This window comes from Onthophagus taurus, chromosome 7 (assembly GCF_036711975.1).
Source record: "Onthophagus taurus isolate NC chromosome 7, IU_Otau_3.0, whole genome shotgun sequence".
Lineage (NCBI taxonomy): Eukaryota > Metazoa > Arthropoda > Insecta > Coleoptera > Scarabaeidae > Onthophagus > Onthophagus taurus.
The window spans coordinates 11,009,853-11,030,804 of NC_091972.1; the positions used below are offsets into that span (position 1 = coordinate 11,009,853).

Sequence of the window (20,952 nt, forward strand, 5' to 3'; positions counted from 1 at the left end):
GAAATTTCAATATCCGATTACTCAACTTGGTTCTTCCGATATCTACAATTTCGATTTCCGAATTAACTTTATCGAATTATTTTTCCAATATTGATTTATTTCCTATCTTATAATTCAAAGGACTATCTCGATTATAACAATGCCTTTGATCCAATTTACACTAAAATAGCCATAGCAAAGTACGGACGAGTAAAAACAGATTCCTCTCCGAAATCAGACACATTCCTCGTAAACTATAGCTTTAATAAATTGCAGCTTTGAGCTTGAACATTGTAACTACTAAAATGCCAAGGCCCGACAATTAACTAATGTTGGTATTTAGAGATACACAAGCTGTTCTCATGCAAGGTCCTTATCGTTTGATAAATATTTGATTGTTCCGAAGGGTTTCATTGGGGCGTTATATGGACGTTACGAGGTCCTTAAATGTTCTCCAAGAGAACGTAATGAACGCTTCGCTGTGTCATCTAAATTGAGATCTTAAGGGAAGATGAATAATATATTTAGAAGAATTAGCACTCGTAATTTATTAATTGATATAAAGAGACATATACATTTATTAAAAGATTATCAATTTAAAAGTTAAAATTAGAAATCTTATTTGGAAACTAGAATCTGATCATACAATCATGAGGTGGAAATTTGTGCATACAACATTCAAAAATTTCCATATAAATACGTATCGTTCCAGAAACTGATATTGGAAAACAGCTAAAGCCTCGTGTACATATTCGTATATGCATGTGAAACTTTTGAATACATTCCTACCTGGTTCTGTTTGCAAACGAATACATTATAAATGGAATCATAATAGTTTGGAACACGTCAGTATTAATGTTGAAGCCAATTTAAGAGTACAATAGAGAATTTAAAACTAAATCCTTATAGTTTGTTATTGTCCCAAAGTACCGAATAAGCGAGTGTGTATTGTGTACGTTTGAATATATTTTTCGTGACTCTCGCGGTAAAAATAGGTTCGCCGGTATAAAATTACGATTGATTCGACTCGAGCAAATGTTGGCACAGCGTAACTTCCAAGAAAAAGGCGATCGCCGACGTAATGGAAGTGGTGAAGGTGGCCCATTACGCGTCAAAATGAACCCGGCTATTACGTTCTCAATTTGAGGGGGTTAAGTGGTTGTGGTTTTGATGTAGTAGTAAATTAAGTTATATTTTGTTTCGTTTTTTTGACAAAATAATAATAACAGAAATCAATTTTATGAAATAAATATAAACCAAAAAGGGCTTTATACGGATTTGTTTGTAGTATTTATAATTTACGGGAAATATTGTTCGTGACCACATCAACTTGAATTATTTTATAAACGAAAATAACAAAAGCACACGTCCAATATAACAGTCGATTCAATGTCATAAATTTTTTAACAAGTCTGTTCTGGGAAATGTATTTCATTTTCCAGGAAAAGTCCGACAAAATTTAAATAACAAACAAAGAGAAAATGAATATTTAAATCCTTTTGCATCATCATTATTGAATTGTGTTATTGGCCAATTACAATAATTTACCTTAACACCTTCTCATTCCGATAAACACAAAACAACAAGTTAAACATACCTGAACCCGTAGCTCATTATGACCTGTTGTTGCAGTGTGATGGCAAGGTTTTACCCAGCACTCAAGAGCTTTGTCTGCCCCAAACAAGGGTGAGTCGAAATCTGTAGTCTCTCAATAGGCGTTAGTCTGTTCCATCCCTTTTGTACAACAACCTTTCTATGTCTCTCTTACTCTTTATCATTAAAACATGTCCCAACTTCCTTCCCCATCGTCGTCAGTTTGAATTGTGCGCAGTGCGAGGATAAAGCTTGATTAGCTAGAGGCGTTTGTATGCGGATTATTACAACCGCATCGTAACAGCTTTCTAGAACAATATTTGCAAAACTTTCAAATGAATTACGTGCCGCTAGCCTAATAAATATTCACTACTTTTCATATTTTCTATTTCGATTTGAAAAGAAGTAAAATTCGAATTGTAAAACGGCTACATTAAAGAAACCTTTTTAATGTACCACTCGATATGAAACGCTATTTTTAAGATGATGAATGGCACCTGGTTCTCACGTCATGCCATGCCGTTATTGATCTAATACATTTATACGAACAGTTATAATAGCGAGATTAATCGAAAATTCCGCTATATTATAAAAAATCGCTTCAATTTATTTTGAAATTTAGTATTACATGCTTGCTCAACGGATAAAACAAGGCAAATAAAGGTCTTCGAAATATTTTTCTCCAACACTCCAATCTTATTTGCCAAGGACTACCAACCAATTTACGCCTTTATATCCTGACGAAATGAAAGTTCAACAATAAGAAAATACCAAGAATTGAACACCGATAACACAATTTCAAATTAAACCCACTTCGTATTCGAGTGTCGCCGATTATATAAATATTTATCATGATAATTATTATTTGCCGAAATATTCGTATCAAATATTTCATTCTGTTTGGGGCAAATAGCTTGGTATTGATTTTTCATAGTTGTAACGCGTGATTTCATGCCTATTTGCTTGGGGATGATTTAGGGTGCACTAATTTTATAAACTGTCCCTCCCTTTTATGAAAAGGTTACATAATATGTTTATAAAAATAAATTAATTTTTTATAGTAAATATCATATTGTATATGATTATAATACATAGTTGAATATAGCAGTCATATTTCAAAAGAAAATGGGTTAACATGAATTTTATAGAGACAAAGAAATAATGCATTTGTACTTTTAAAGAAATTGGAACGTGAATACAAAGAATAAGATGAAGTGTTTAATGTTTCAAAGTAATTCAATTTCAACATCTTATTCTAAATTGTAACCATTAATAATTAATAATAATAACATGAACTTAATCTTCTTATCATTAATTTATTTAATTTATACACCAATCAATACTTTTGCGAGCATTACTACATGTAAGTCCTTGTCAGAGTTATTTATTACCGTATTTAGATCATTTATATGCTATCGGGGTTTTCAATAAAGACATAACTATCGCCATTTTTGTACCACAATGTCGCACCAATTCGAAATCTAATTCGAAGTCTAAAAAAATCTAACATCGTTAAATTGCTTGAGGAACATCTCCATATTCCTGAACTTCCTCTTCAATAGATGAATTATTTGATTGACTCTCTGGCATGAAGTAGCAGCTTGTTAGAACCAAGAAGAAGAATTAGAAGTCTGGCTAAAAATTAGTCTTCCAACATCGCACGAACAAACTCCATTGACTGTAACATGGCGATAATTTTCATCGATGAAAAAATATGGCCCAATCAACCTCCGGAAATGAAATTCACACCATACGGTGCATTTAGTAGTTGTAATGGAGTTGCTTGAAACACATGTGGTTTTTTTTCTGTCTTATTTCTCTTCCTCAGCGTGCCCCTATCGTGGGGTATGGCCTCGAATCCATCTTCTGAAGTTGTCTCTCTCCACAGCAAGACTTTTGAGTTGCTGCATAAAGTTCCCTTGGCTGGCCACAATCTGCGTCCCGTTCGTCTTAATGTGGTCAAACCAGGACAGCTGTCTATCTTCAATCATCCTCTCGACCAGCTGCACATTGAGCTCTTTTTGAATACGGTTCCGTACTCTGTCCCGTCGTATCTTTCTTGCAACCCTCCAAAGGCGTGTCATTTGGACTGCATTAATTCTACTGATGTCCCTTCTATTTGCAGTCCAGCTTTCACTGCCATAGGTAAGTATAGACTTAATAACAAGTTTATAAACTCTTGTTTTGGTCTTACGCCTTACTTCTTTCCAAACACACACCGATTCAGAGCATAGTAAGCCTTGGTAGCCTTGTCTCCTCTGTTCCTATCCTCTTCAGTAAGAGACCCCTTTCTTTTATATAGGGATAATTACGTTTCTTTGCCAATCTGCTGGTATCCGCCCTAGTTTCCATGCCATTTAGAAGAGTTCTTTAATTTCTTCGGCCAATACAATTTCTGGTACTATTATTAAATAGTACCAAACAGTACATGTGAGTTTGTTATGACCAATAACGCATGTTTTGATTATTGACAAAGTCAAAAATGAGGTTGAGGATCATTTTTCGATAAAATTCAGGATTGTTCTCAAACTTTAGTAGAACCTAATCTGAGAAGATTCGGTGCTTCAAAGGACCAAGCGCTGTTAGTTGTGAGTTAATTTAATCTTGTAAGGATGTAAGGAAAGATTTTTACGTAAAAATCACCCCAAAATGTTTAGAAAGATTCCCAGTTCCTGCTAACGATATACTTCAACCGTTGCGTTGTCTCACTAGCACAACATCCAATAGTTAATATTTCGTAATCTTCACTGACGTTTTGACGTTGATAGATCATCATAAACATTCAAGCGTGCGTTCATATTAAATAGCAAAATTGTTATGATCTTATTAGAAAACTCGTTATAGTCATGGGCTCAAAATACTTCCTTGCTGAAACTCAATATCAATTCTCCTGCTTGAAGACACAATATCTCCACAGCTAATTCTCTGGTTAAGTAGCTTTTTATCCATATGCTACAATCATTCTCAAGTACTTTAAATGCCTCAAATAAACTTTCGTGAACATATTGTGGTGATATATGAGTTGTATGGATTGAGAATTGTTTTGGTTAATTTTTGTTCTTCTGACCAGTTCTTTTTTATATGTTACCGTTAAAGTGCTGAAATCAGTTATTTCACAGATTGTGCCGAAAACTAATACTAGATTGTGCCTAGAAAATATAATGCAAAGCATCAAAAGGTTCATAATATTATCAAATAATCTTTCAGTAGTAGCCTATGTCAAGCGAAACAGTTTTAGTGGCGTCGGTCTCACACACAGGAGTCTGTTGCTTTTCATATCATAAAATATCTAAAAGAACGTAGCGTACACTTTTAATTAATGAAATAATTTCTAAATTATCAACAAAAAAAAGTAATTCACAAGAATATTGTTCTTTTTAGTTCATTTTTATTTACTACACTTTCAAATTTTAGTGACAGGAAAGCCGTAAATGTGCACATTACTCAGTTAAAACCCATAAAACTCTTGATTCCGTACGGCAACGGAGCAAATCAGTTAATCTGCTATTAGCTAGTTAATGCTATTAGTAAATGTGCACTTTAACAGCTTTCGAGCTTTAGCGGTAACATATACACTTTTGGCCAAATAGATGGCACAAATTTATTGATTAAATATATATTTTGAATTTTTATGATCATTTATATAAATCATGGCTCATGGTACGTACGGTAATTTTAAAATTAATGACCAAGATAGTATTAGTTGTTGTGTGTGTGGGTAATAGGTAAAGAATTATGGCCGCAAAAACTCGAGCCACAATTACACTGGTGTATGATAATGCATTTTCGCATTTCAGAGCTAATTAGCTTATGGCTACAATTGCGTGATTGTATTCTTTTAACACATTGGGAATTATGACAATTGGTCTGTTCAATTTTAGCGAATGGAAGAATGTTAGAGAAGAATCAAATCTTAAGATATTTTATTTAAATGGTTTCCTAATCATCGTCCGTGAGCAATCTGCCATCAAATTAAAACCAGCAGAACTTTGCGAGTACGGGCAGTTTTATTCGTGGCCAGCGTGCATCCGCTTTGTTCTTTGACAACGAACCAGTCTCTTTGGCACTGGTGCAGAGTACTTCACAAAGGAATTGTTTTGAAATGAAATGCCGGATAATAAAGCAGGGGTAGGTACGGTACTTTTAAAAAAATTCAACACCTGGAGAAAAGCAACCGTCCGACGGATTGATTTCTTATACTGTTATGTCGTTCGAAGAGAAGTTTCGTTAGATGGTGTTTCAGGCAGTACATCAAGAATCACAAATATGGGATAAAGCTATATGCTCTGACTACACCAACCAGAATTGTGCAAAAATTTGCAATCTTTTGGCACTTTTTTAAAAGTTGCATTGCTTAATCAGAATGTTCTTAATTCTAGGTCTAGTGACAATCTAGAAAGAAGTGAGAACTTCTTTCTGAGAAAAGTAAGGCATGGATTCGGAATCCATTTATTATAAAAAATTACATGTGCTTGGAGTACAAAGAAGATTTTATTGACTTAGAGCTTCAAATCTTTTAATATAAATTGTAATCTTTTGATGTTTATGTTTCCATTTCACAGATTTTTCATTCTTTCGAATTCATCCCGTTTAATAAAATATCATTTAGAAGAGACGATCATAATATTAGCAACAGATTTGTAGTCGGTGCTAACGATAACAAAAAAATCACCAGTTTCTAACACAATGTATTGACAGTTAAAGTTCAATTTGAAACTATCTAAACTTGCGCATTCTAACTATATCTAAGTTGTCAAGACCATCTTTGAAATGTTGCAGTTAGTTACTACCTTCGATAAACATTTACACGTTTGGTATAGACACGACCTCTATCGGAGAAACCGGCCACACGAGTCTAGTAACCTGACAATTTCGATGTCCAATAATTTAGTCGATAAATACATTCCCGGAGGCGGCCGCAACCAACACGACCGCCACAGCCGTCCCTCTCGACGTCGTCGCGTAGAGTTAAGCATTATTATTTGGGGTGGTTCGCGAAAATCGCGGCGGCCTAGAAAGGGCGAAAGGGACAGACAGACAGATCAATATATACGCCGGCCGAGCACAGAAGCCGCTCACTCTCCCTCCGACTGGGTGTGTCAAGACGGTCGTGTTGGTGGCTGCCGAAGCCAGCTCTCTTGTTTTATTATTCCCTCGTCGCAATATCCCGTTTTCTCTTTACTACTATCCCGACCAACCCTCCAAGCACACATGCATACAGGAAATAGAAAGAAGAAGTCGCGCCACCTGACACGGCGCTCCAACCGCCGACGAATGCAGAATTAAATGGAAACGTTTCTAGTTTAAATTTTTGGAAATAACGATGCGACAGGGAGACAATGGAAAATTTTATGAGCTCGGATCAACATGTCACCTCTCGACGGAACCCTCTTAAATTTGGGTCGACCTTTATGCCCTTAATAGGCGGGATAGTATTTTTTGAGTTAAGATTGACGTCCTTATTGAGCCCACTTACTTCAGTACTGAAATAATGAAAATAGTTATTAAAAATAAATTATTTAAGGTTTCAAAAATTTGGTGGAGGCGCCGAGCAATAAAGATTTTAACCGTAGTAATTTGCAAACGGAAGCCATATTCAACCTGTTTAATGTAATAATCCAATTAAGTTCGAATTTCAAGCATTAGCACCTATAAAAGTACACAAAGTTCTCATTTTACTTATTGATTTAAGCAAAATACATTTTATATTTTAACTGTATATTTTAACGAAATTATAGGAATATTGACTATGTAAATTCACGGAAATGTTATTCCCCACATACAAGGTTAACGTAATATTGGCATATACGTATAATATTACTGAGTACGTTCTATAGAATATACAGTTTACGACAGAAGCGCATATGCGAATTGAAGACCTCATATTACAAATGTAGAGAGGATAACATTACTAACTATATCAATAAAGTATCTCTCAGTGAAACGTAAATACATAATACAATAAAACCTCAATATAACGGATTAATACGTGGAAGGGAGTGTCTGATATAGCCAAGAGTCCGTTATATGAATAATTTTAATGCATACAAATTCGGACGGTTATCTCCACCGTTGCGTTCAGTCTACGTGGCTTTATATTTATGCCAAGGCTGGTAGAATCTAAGAGGATTGCTACATCCCATGAACAAGTGCACAGTTTGAAGGCCCGTTCGTGACGTCAGCGCTGAATAACAAATAAACTTGAATTAACACTATACCTAGAACTAGAAACATTCGGGTTTATCCGTACGTCGCTTAAGACGGAAAAATATACAACAATCTAATGCTGAATAACAACTAGAACTAGAAAAATTCGAAACTTTTTAGTTCTAGGTTAATAATGTTAGTTCTAGATTTAGTTCAATGAAAAATATATAACATTCTAACGCTGACAACTTAAACTAGAACTAACACTAGAGCTAGAACCTGCCATATGTCTCTTAAGGCGGCTAAACCCGATTATTTTTAGTTCTAGGACTAGTGTTAGTTCCAGTTTTAAATACGAAATAATTCTGGATTATGATTTATTGATGCATTAGGAATATTTTTTATCCATAACGTTCTTCTCCATCAGTTTTAGTACATTCGTTATAGTTGATTTTATTAAGAAAAAGTGTCCAATTTTATGATTTATGCTCTATCACTAGAAATCGGCGATAGATAAATATAAAGTAAATGTGGATTATGATTTCTCGATGCATTACGAATATTTTTTATCCATAACGTCTTTCTCCATCAGTTTCAGTACTTACGTTATAGTTGATTTTATTATGAAAAATCGTCCAATTTTGACATTTAGAGGATTTCTGCTATATCACTAGAAACTGGTGATAGATAAATATGAAATAATTCTGGATTATGATTTATTGATGCATTAGGAATATTTTTTATCCATAATGTCTCTCTCCATCAGTTGTAGAACTTACGTTATAGTTGATTTTAGTAAGAAAAAACAACCAATTTTGACATTTTATGATTTATGCTATATCACTAGAAACTGATGATAGATAACTATGAAATAATGCTGGATTATGATTTATTGATGCATTAGGATTTTTTTTATCCATAACGTTTTTCTTCATCAGTTTTAGTACATTCGTTATAGTTGATTTTATTAAGAAAAGGTGTCCAATTTTATGATTTATGCTCTATCACTAGAAATCGGCGATAGATAAATTTGAAATAAATGTGGATTATGATTTCTCGATGCATTACCAATATTTTTTATCCATAACGTCTTTCTCCATCAGTTTCAGTACTTACGTTATAGTTGATTTTATTATGAAAAATCGTCCAATTTTGACATTTAGAGGATTTCTGCTATATCACTAGAAACTGGTGATAGATAAATATGAAATAATTCTGGATTATGATTTATTGATGCATTAGGAATATTTTTTATCCATAATGTCTCTCTCCATCAGTTGTAGAACTTACGTTATAGTTGATTTTAGTAAGAAAAAACAACCAATTTTGACATTTTATGATTTATGCTATATCACTAGAAACTGATGATAGATAACTATGAAATAATGCTGGATTATGATTTATTGATGCATTAGGATTTTTTTTATCCATAACGTTTTTCTTCATCAGTTTTAGTACATTCGTTATAGTTGATTTTATTAAGAAAAAGTGTCCAATTTTATGATTTATGCTCTATCACTAGAAATCGGCGATAGATAAATTTGAAATAAATGTGGATTATGATTTCTCGATGCATTATGAATATTTTTTATCCATAACGTCTTTCTCCATCAGTTTCAGTACTTACGTTATAGTTGATTTTATTATGAAAAATCGTCCAATTTTGACATTTAGAGGATTTCTGCTATATCACTAGAAACTGGTGATAGATAAATATGAAATAATTCTGGATTATGATTTATTGATGCATTAGGAATATTTTTTATCCATAATGTCTCTCTCCATCAGTTTTAGAACTTACGTTATAGTTGATTTTAGTAAGAAAAAACAACCAATTTTGACATTTTGTGGTTTATGCTATATCACTAGAAACTGGCAATAGATAAATATGAAATAATTATGGATTATGATTTCTTGATACATTAGGAATATTTTTTATCCATAACGTTTTCTTCCATTACTTTTAGTACTTACGTGGATTATATTAAGTAAAATCGTCCAATTTTGACATTTCGAGGATTTATGCTATATCATTAGAATCTGTTAATAGATAAATATGAAATAATTCTGCATTATGATTTATTGATGCATTAGGAATATTTCTTATCCATAACGTCTTTCTGCAACAGTTTCAGTACTTACGTTATAGTTGACTTTATTATGAAAAATCGTCCAATTTTGACATTTAGAGGATTTATGCTATATCACTAGAAACTGATGATAGATAACTATGAAATAATGCTGGATTATGATTTATTGATGCATTAGGAATATTATTTACACATAACGTCTGTCTTCATCAGTTTTAGTACTTAGGTTGTAATTGATTTTGTTAAGAAAGGTCGTCCAATTTTGCCATTTCGTGCTTTATGCTATATCACTATAAACTGGTAATAGATAAATATGACATAATTCTGCATTATGATTTATTGATGCATTAGGAATATTTTTTATTCATAACGACTTCTTCCATTACTTTTAGTACTTTCGTTATAGTTGAATTTATTAAGAAAAAACGACCAATTTTGACATTTTGTGATATATGCTATATCACTAGAAACTGGTGATAGATACATATGAAATAATTATAGATTGCGATTTCTTGATGCATAGAAATATTTTTTATCCATAACGTCTTTCTCCATCAGTTTTAGTACTTACATTATAATTGATTTTATTATGAAAAATCATCCAATTTTGACATTTTGCGATTTATACTATATCATTAAAAACTGGTAATAGATAAATATGAAATAATTATGTGTTATGATTTCTTGATGCATTAGGAATATTTTTTACTCATAACGTCTGTCTCCATCAGTTTTAGTACTTAGGTTATAATTGATTTTGTTAAGAAAAATCATTCTATTTTGACATTTTTGGGATTTATGCTATATCATTAGGAACAGGGAAACAAAGCACAAGAGGAACATTTATAACAGATATTTTGTTCTGTTCCCCAAAAATATTAGTTTCTATCATCTCTAGTTCTAACGAGGTCTGTTATATCGAGGTTTTACTGCAATAATTTATTATTGTGATACACTGTTTTATTCTTATGCTTTAATAAACTTTTATTAAAAAACGTTATTGGCATGACACGTTTGGTCCATTAAAACCGATATATGGAAGTTAAAGTATCGTGTAGCCAAGACAAAAGCACATTAAATCCAAAAATTTAGCTTTATTTGTTGATACGAACGATTGACGTTTACATACAAACGGTTTCAATTCCTTTTGCAAGTTTTATGAAATTCCATCGAGTTACGCTGAAATCGCAACAAGTGATTGACACGTTTTGGATTAAAAACTTTATACACTAACAATCAAGTTTTAAATCATTAGTTTCATTTATTTAAATTTGAATATTTAAATTAAAAAAAGATTATTAAATTTAATCAAAATGATTATATTTATAGGTTTTATGGGAGAAATCACCTAGATACGTTAAAATTAAGCTAGAATATTTTTTAATAACCGTTGGCGTAGTAAGCGCGAAATCTAAAGCTTATTAGTATTCAAGCTGTGCTCTTATTGTCAGATGGGTGGCACATATTGCTTGCTTATTACTTTAATCAGAAAAGCCTGTTTCATCCTTAACGGTTATTCTCACCACGTACTAATATTAGCGGATGAATTTTCTGTAATATCGATTCGCTCGACTCCAATGAAATACTTTGTCTTTAATTGCCCTAAATCTATCAACCGTATCGAAGTGTAAGTGATTTGGGCGCTCAATTATTTAAAATTTCCTCGTCGTGTCGTCATTTCTCTTGTGAATTATTTCAAAATTACGTCTGTCTAACGAGGTTGTCGACCAAAAACGAGGCCACCCTCGCTTAATTTCGCCCTGGTTTAGTTATGAATTTAATTTTCGGTATCTCGCCCATCCAGGCCGAAACATAATTTTCAGTTCAAGAGTGCATTCCGAGAGCAACACGCCGAGCGTGCTTTGGGTTAAACTATACCTCACCTGCTCAGTGTATATTTATTGACTTTATCCGAGGAAATAATAGGAGACGATGTAAAGCACTTACCGTGCCTATTACAGAAGGTCGACGTTACAAGACCAATAAATAACGTTCCCGAATCCTGTAGACGATAATCGAAGTAGCACGTTAGAGTACATTAAGACGCTTGAAAGTTATAGAATGCTTCGGATGTAGGGTAACGGTGGCGCCACTCTGCTCGACTTGCATATATATACTCGGTTTTATTAGTCCAAAACTACAAGAGGTAATCAATACTATTTTAAAGTTTACAAGACGCATAATAGATATTATTAAAAAGTAAAATTAATTAGGTGAATCGAAAAATTAGAGTTATTTTAAATTTTATAGATTTTTTCTATTGACATCTTTCTTCTCACGCACTGCGCTCTGATTTTATACTCTACACAAGGACAAATAGTTTTCTTCTCTTCAATCTTCGGATATGGTGTTTGGTCATCCAGCAATTGAAGAGTCTCTGCGTTGTAACGGAGGTAAAGTTCTTAACAATCTGATTGTAAATCAGTAGTTTGATAGATATTGAAAGGTTGGAGATTTATTTGATTTTAGATCTAATTTCGCATGCTCTTTCATGCCCCGATATTTGGCATCCTTCTCATACGGGACAATGATGTCATTTTTATCCAGAGTGAATATGGATTTCAGCTAGCTTAACTGTATCTGCCATTTTTTTGGTCTAGTCGAGTATTACATTGCTGGTTATAGTTTCTCAGTATACTGATGTGTGTGAGTTATCTATAGATAACTCCTGATCTTTCTTCATTGCAAGCAGTGCTGCATTATTTGCAAATCTAGCCATCGTAGACCTCCTCTGGTGTATCACTAGTATATACTATATAGCAGATACAAGATAGAACTCAGTACACTGCCTTGAGGCAATCCAGCTTTTATCTCATCTCCTTGTTTAACGGAAATAAGAGGCAACCTCGTATTTTATAATTTTGTTAGCGGCTGCAACTTTAACTACTGACACCAACAATAAACTAAAATTTTATTCACAAGTTAATGAATAATAAATTGCTTTGTGTCGTGCTTATGTCGTGCTGTTTTTGTATTTATAACGACATCAAAGCAAAGATTTAAGCAGTCCAAATGAATGTTTAAAGCTTATTTTCAGAATACGAAGACATGAGAATATCTTTTAAAGTTTAAAATGTGTGGGTTGGTTAAACACGTTCCGTCAGAGAGCACTCTATTCCGCTTGACTCTACCACAAGGTTCTTACTATCAACTCGGGCGACCGTATTTGATCAATAAAATTCGACGTTTACAACATTAATATTAGACACAAATACACGTTAACAATACCCCAATATCGACTTGTCATTTTCGAAGCATCATTTTCTTGCTGTGTGCCTTACCTATTAAATAATCTCACGATATCGATCTTGCTCGAATCTGTTTGGGCGTTTAATATGAAATTCAAACTAAAATTTATTGACAGAACAAGAAGGGTTTAGTATTTCCTTTGAATTTTTCGTTTTGTGTATAATTAGATTAGCATAGTTATAGTTACTATTATTAACTCGCAAAGTGTGAAAGACGATTTACGTGGTTTTTACGCGGTTGGAATAAAATTTCATTTTCTAAACCCACCGCTATCATGCCGTTTTGCAGATGTAATTTAGCGGATACGCTGCATCCCTTTCCTGCTTCTGATATCATTTCTTCTGCTGCATTCTGTTTGAAAATTGCAACCTTAATTGCTCCTCTTACTTAGTAAAAAATTCACTGTTCAGCAAACTCTATATTACTGAGTTTATCCGCTCCAAATGCACATTAACAGTGACAACTAAGTGAAATATTTTTAGAGGGGCCAAGAAACTCCCATACGTGCTATATGGGGTTAAGGTCGGATGACTGAGGTGGTGAGCGTAACTGTTTAGGGATGTTATACAATATCCATTCCTTCATAATGTGAGGAGTATGCTTGGGATCATTATCCTACTAAAATATTCATTATGATACCAAGCTTAATTTCGTTTTCAGCACAAGTCGAACGATTGATTTTTCTACTTTCTTCTTCATTATAGACTTGCACGTTAATATGTATGTGGATGTAGTCGAATGAATGATTTTAATCAAATCCAAATTCTATTTGGCATATTTCCATTCATTATACTCATATGCATTCAATACGTTTCTCATATTAGCATTACTGGTATTAATTTACTAATTAAAACATTCCATTGTATTGATTTTCTTGTTTTTCGTTGTTGAAAATGTTTATTTAAATTGATATGAGCGTAGTTTTATTAAGGCACCTCTCTAATATGATGTTTTTAGTTTATTATGAAAGTTTATAAGCTGTCATATTTTAGAAAACTATGAGATAACGTTCCCATGTAACAATTAGCACACACCGCCGACGCAGGCTAATTAATTTCGCGTTAGTTTCCTTTTAAAACGAACACTGGCATTGTATCAACTGTATTGTTCAGCGTTCGCCTCATTTTGTTACGACGGAAAATCCTGTAAAAACGTGGTGCAGCTATATACATTCCCTTTAATAACCATTTAAACCGGATCCTCACGCCGCGTCCGTTTAGATAACAGAATAGTTTCATGTTCCGTTTTTAAAGGTCTTTTCAACTTCCTTGCCATTTTGCCAATGGGAAAAAATAATATTAGAAGTTTCCTTAAACAGCAACCATAAAAATCTAGTTTAATGAAATAACAGCTTGGATGGTTGGAAAAAAAACGAAATAGAAACAATTCTTGGAAATGGAAATTTTTCTTTGTCTCATACGAAATTTTTGGTTTGTTTTTAGATCTTGAAGGGTGGCAACAGCAGCGACGCCTGTGAAATTCGAGATCCGTGTCAACACGGGGGTATTTGTATATCAACCGACAGCGGCCCCATCTGTGAGTGCAGAAATCCCGATTACGAGGGAGAATTTTGCGAGAAAGGTACGAATCCATCGTTCTTCGAAAAACCTTCGCACTTTAACAACGCGTATTCCGCGAAACTAGGTTAAGATGTATGCTTTCCATGCCGGGTCTACGATCTCGCTTCTATTTTCTTTTTGTCCGTCGGGTACTCAACAGGTACTTACGATCAATCGATACCCTAGAACAATCTAGAAGTTTTCAAAGAAAATTTTAAAGTTTTGATTTTTTGTTTGATGTTTATACATAGTATTTGATACAATTTTACTCTATTTCCTTATCGATATAATCATTATTACTAATGATAAAAGCGATCAAAAACGTAATGATTTTGCCATTATATCCTTCCATTAGTCGTCATGAATAAAAGCCGTTTAATATCTGTAGCGATCACATAAACGAAAATGACAACATTCACGACACGAAAAGAAACTACCTTAATGACAAAATTATAACATAGATAAAAAATAAATTATTTATGTAGATATTTAAAAAAACAACAAGCATAGTATAAGATAAAGTACATTAAGTTAACTACGTGACATTTTGAAATAATGTTGAACATTGATTTATCATTTTTCTGATTTAAAATCTAGATTTACACGCAAACACCATAAATCTAGTTGAATACACAATCGACGTGACATCGATAGAAAACAATCGATTCAGAGATGAAAAAGAATTGAACTCGATAAAAATATCTCCTTGTTTTTTTACCTATACTTTTTTGTTAAACGTTGTGTTAGTTCTAGTTTTAGTTGTTATTGAATCGTTTATTACAAAAAGGGCCTAAGTCACATTGCTAGAGTTTTGAGAAAACTAACAAAAACTATTTAATTTTGAGCAGCAGCAGATTTTTCAAAGTTTTTATATATGAACTGTTTTATTAGATAACAGTTTTATATTATTTAGAATTTAGTAGAAAATGATAAGATTGGGGTCACTGTATTCAAGATTAAAGGTTCAGGACTTAGGTCCTTTTAACAATAAATGGCATTTTAGCTATCTTTTTGTAAGTTTATTTAAAGAAATTCAAAAAATTACAAGTAATATAAAAGTTTAATGAAAAACTTTGCTTTTCATTTCTGGGACATCTGACGGATTCATTGGATAAGCATGTTTTTTTATAATAAGAAGGCCACCAATCTTTCCAGTTTAAAATATCGGCAGTAGAAACTTCTTTGACGACAAATTTGTTATTTTTATTATTGGCAATGCCCTCATGATATAAATAAAAATATGCTTTCCCAGTATTTAAATTGTGAATACAAAAAACATTCACACTCAATTGCGTCAAATAAAAAAGATCTTGGACTGGAACTTCAGGTAGATGCAAATTTTGCATAAAGTCAAAGGCAATTGCTTCTATATCGTTCCGTTCTTTAGTTTCTTCGGTAGTGTTTTGCAAAGAAGTGTAAAACTTTTTCGCCCTTCGCTTGTGCACTATCATTTCTGCAACTGCAGCCCTCTTTGAATTTTCACATAGCGAAGGACTTTTAATTTTTAAAGATAAATCTTCACACTGGCAACATGTATCGATTTGTGGCCGTCCAAAATGAAAATGAAAATGTTCGTGGAATATTTTTAGGTAGTAGCTATATCTTATTAGCGATTTCGGATGCTTCTCCTTAAACAGCTCATACATTTTTTTAACATTTAATTTTGCGTTTAGGTAGTGATATGCCTTTCCCGAATAGTGACTTTCCTTTACGGGAAAGGAACCTATATGTTCTCGAATTAAGATATTATCTATTTCTGGTATGGCATTTGATTTCAATGTTTTTCCTCATATCCTGGGGTATTATATTATTAACCAACAAATTCTTCAACCTCTTTAAAAGTTTGTTAGTAATACCATGTAAATTTAAAAAGGCCGTCTGGCATACTTTTACTTTAGTGATTCCTTTCAAAACGTAGTGACAAAATGAATTTTGCCGCTCTTTTCCATTTTCGTTGCGTTTTCTGTGCCTTACAACATTGGTTACTTCGATGCATCCTTGTAGATAAATATCCTGCTCGTTTTTAGTACCAAAACTATAAAATTTGTAGAAAATATTCAGTCTCTCGTCTTCGGTTAGAGTAACAAAGCATTTCAAACGGCACTTAAAGGATAGAAAAGTTGCGTTTAATTTACTAAATTCATAGTATCTGTTTATGATTTACCTGCAGTATTCTCCTACTGTTTTAGCAGGCACTATCTTTCCTACATGATTCTTATGTTCTGTTCCCTTTACTTTGGCTTTCTTTATAGCGTTTCGGGAATAATTATCATCATTCCTTACTCCTCTACGCCATTTCTTGGAGGTTGCATGTTGTGTTTCTGCACCACTTTCACTTTCATCTATGCTACTGTCTAACATTTTTATAAGATTCACTAGTCTATAAATCTAGGTTAGGTTTACCACGTGTTGGTTCGTGCACATATAGACACTACCTGCCTCTATATGGTAATTTGTAAAAGGAACTAAGTCCATGGACTTAGGCCCTTCTTACACTAAATGCATTTCATGGAGTATTGAAACACAGCATGCGTTGCTCGGACTTAGTTCTTTTTAACACCAAACGAGTAGGCTTGGTCGATTTAGTTAATAAATATTAAAAGCTCTAAATCACCAAAATGTGACTTAGGCCCTTTTTGTAATAAACGATTTTTTTGTTATTAAGCGTTAGATTTTTGTATATTTTTCATTGAACTAAAAGTAGAACGAAAAGTAGAACATTCGGGTTTAGCCGCATGTCTCTTAAGACGGCTAAACCCGAATGTTTCTAGTTCTAATGCTAGTGTTAGTTCTAATGATAGTGTTAGTTCTAGTTTTTGTTGTTTTTCAGTGCTAGATTATTGTATATTTTTATTGAATTAAAAGTAGAACTAACACTTGACGTAGAACTAGAAACATTCGGGTTTAGCCGCACGTCTCTTAAGACGGCTAAACCCGAATGTTTCTAGTTCTAATACTAGTGTTAGTTCTAATGATAGTGTTAGTTCTAGTTTTTGTTGTTTTTCAGTGCTAGATTATTGTATATTTTTATTTAATTAAAAGTAGAACTAACACTTGACGTAGAACTAGAAACATTCGGGTTTAGCCGCACGTCTCTTAAGACAGCTAAACCCGAATGTTTCTAGTTCTAATGCTAGTGTTAGTTCTGATGATAGTGTTAGTTCTAGTTTCTGTTGTTTTTCAGTGCTAGATTATTGCATATTTTTATTAAACTAAAAGTAGAACTAATACTTAACCAAGAACTAGAGACATTCGGGTTTAGCCGCACATCTCTCAAGGCGGCTAAATCCGAATGTTTCTAGTTCTAGGTCAAGTGTTATATCTAATGGTACTGTTAGTTCTAGTTTTAGTTGCTATTCACTGTTAGATTGTTATGTATTTTTATTGAACTAAAAGTAGAACGACCACTTGACATAAAACTAGAAACATTCGGGTTTAGCCGCATGTCTCTTAAGACGGCTAAACCCGAATGTTTCTAGTTCTAATACTAGTGTTAGTTCTAATGATAGTGTTAGTTCTAGTTTTTGTTGTTTTTCAGTGCTAGATTATTGTATATTTTTATTTAATTAAAAGTAGAACTAACACTTGACGTAGAACTAGAAACATTCGGGTTTAGCCGCACGTCTCTTAAGACAGCTAAACCCGAATGTTTCTAGTTCTAATGCTAGTGTTAGTTCTGATGATAGTGTTAGTTCTAGTTTCTGTTGTTTTTCAGTGCTAGATTATTGCATATTTTTATTAAACTAAAAGTAGAACTAATACTTAACCAAGAACTAGAGACATTCGGGTTTAGCCGCACATCTCTCAAGGCGGCTAAATCCGAATGTTTCTAGTTCTAGGTCAAGTGTTATATCTAATGGTAGTGTTAGTTCTAGTTTTAGTTGCTATTCACTGTTAGATTGTTATGTATTTTTATTGAACTAAAAGTAGAACGACCACTTGACATAAAACTAGAAACATTCGGGTTTAGCCGCATGTCTCTTAAGACGGCTAAACCCGAATGTTTCTAGTTCTAATACTAGTGTTAGTTCTAATGATAGTGTTAGTTCTAGTTTTTGTTGTTTTTCAGTGCTAGATTATTGTATATTTTTATTTAATTAAAAGTAGAACTAACACTTGACGTAGAACTAGAAACATTCGGGTTTAGCCGCACGTCTCTTAAGACAGCTAAACCCGAATGTTTCTAGTTCTAATGCTAGTGTTAGTTCTGATGATAGTGTTAGTTCTAGTTTCTGTTGTTTTTCAGTGCTAGATTATTGCATATTTTTATTAAACTAAAAGTAGAACTAATACTTAACCAAGAACTAGAGACATTCGGGTTTAGCCGCACATCTTTCAAGGCGGCTACATCCGAATGTTTCTAGTTCTAGGTCAAGTGTTATATCTAATGGTAGTGTTAGTTCTAGTTTTAGTTGCTATTCACTGTTAGATTGTTATGTATTTTTATTGAACTAAAAGTAGAACGACCACTTGACATAAAACTAGAAACATTCGGGTTTAGCCGCATGTCTCTTAAGACGGCTAAACCCGAATGTTTCTAGTTCTAATGCTAGTGTTAGTTCTAATGATAGTGTTAGTTCTAGTTTTTGTTGTTTTTCAGTGCTAGATTATTGTATATTTTTATTGAATTAAAAGTAGAACTAACACTTGACGTAGAACTAGAAACATTCGGGTTTAGCCGCACGTCTCTTAAGACGGCTAAACCCGAATGTTTCTAGTTCTAGGTCAAGTGTTAGTTCTAGTGCTAGTGTTAGTTCTAGTTTTTATTCAGCGCTAGGTTGTTATATATTTTTATTGAACTAAAAGTAAAACTAACTAATACAGAACGCAACTGTGTGGATAGCTGTTCGAATTTATGCAAGAAATAATGAAATTGTTAATAAAAAAGTAAAAATAAATCCATTTACGAGATAGCACCAAAAAAAAAGAGAGTTTAGAAAGGGCAGAGATAATAGCCGAACATTTACATTCTATCCCAGGCTGAAAAGGGCTTCGTAAAAAAGAAAAAGGTTGACAGCGGTTTTTCCAGACCACGAGGTGACATTTTAGTTATTGGATCGAAAGCAATTATTGGTCGAGGTCGATTTAAACGCAATTGATGTGTTATTCGTTAAAATGTATCTAAAAGAAATATTAACCCTGTAATGTGGTTAATATCTTTTTAATACCACCCACAATATCGAATTTCGATTTTTATTACAACTAATTTTTATTCGACTGATAAGTTATAATTTTGTAGATAAAGCGCCATCAGAAGCAGTGTTTCGTGGTTCTGAATTTCTTTCTTACGATCAAACCGGAGGTGGGCCTATTGTTAGCGCTCAAGATTCTGTGACGTTGTACTTTAAAACGAGGCAATCAAACGGTCTCCTATTTTATACAGGTAAATTATAAATAAAGTTTTGTGTTAACAAAAAGTTAAACGTTATTTGGCATGTTCTTGTTCTAGGGGACGAGATGGACTACTTAAACGTAGCCATCAAGGATGGTTGCTTAAGCTTAACAATGGGCCTTGCAAACGGCAAGCAAGAAATGCAAATTAAGCCCAACAAAGTCCGCTTCGACGACAACCAGTGGCACAAAGTTAGCGTCCACAGGCGCATACAGGAGGTATGTAAGCGAATTTGCATTAATTGCGTCCAACATCCGCCCGGAGGAACTTCACATTTCCTCACAGTTAGCTAAATAGTAGCGTCAAGATTCCCTTAGTTAAGAGATGCAAGTTAATGCTCGCTTGTTCGCGTTTTGAACAAAACGTATACACAATTTATCACTTTCGCAGTTGCGGAAGGCTTTTTTATTTCCCGACCGAATTTGACGGATCGACACCTTTTTTGTCGATCCATCAATTTTCGACATAAAACGGCAGAGTATCAACTTTTTCAAACATTTTTTTGTTTTAATTTTCAAACACCTTTCAGAAATGACGCCATCAAACATTTATATATCTTTCCATTTATTAAACATCTAAATTGAATTAGATTACAAATTCATAGAGCTACGATGTAATGATAACTTGAATTAGTCTGCGAGACACGCAAAGGGGAAATGAAGATTATTTAACTTCCTACGTAATCCTTATTTCATATACGACTTCATTTTCATATTCGTGCATAGTCGTGCCTGCTTTGGAAACTTATACTAAAAGCAATTTGTTTCGTTTGAATCCGAATTAATTGCGAACGTGATAAGCATCATTTTGACAAACTACCTTTAATTGCACTCTCATTTTTCTCTACTCTTACGTTTTAATTAGGCCATTAATAATTTGTTAAACGGAACCGGTGGAAACCGGGTCATAAAGTTACATTAATTTAATAACCGCAAATTGAGGT

General features: G+C 33.3%; 1 protein-coding gene across 6 annotated transcripts in view; it reads left to right on the plus strand.

The window, feature by feature from the left end:
• LOC111423783 (Neurexin 1) overlaps positions 1 to 20,952 on the plus strand; it is a 48,032-nt gene that overhangs the window by 13,981 nt on the left and 13,099 nt on the right. For 5 of the 6 annotated variants that reach the window (XM_023057132.2, XM_071197317.1, XM_023057133.2 and 2 more), the window contains exons 3-6: positions 1,612 to 1,665; positions 14,501 to 14,639; positions 19,857 to 20,000; positions 20,067 to 20,227. In XM_023057132.2, the coding sequence (XP_022912900.2) occupies positions 1,612 to 1,665; positions 14,501 to 14,639; positions 19,857 to 20,000; positions 20,067 to 20,227 (498 nt within the window). The remainder of the gene's footprint in view (positions 1 to 1,611; positions 1,666 to 14,500; positions 14,640 to 19,856; positions 20,001 to 20,066; positions 20,228 to 20,952) is intronic. The other variant, XM_023057136.2, reaches the window with a different exon arrangement.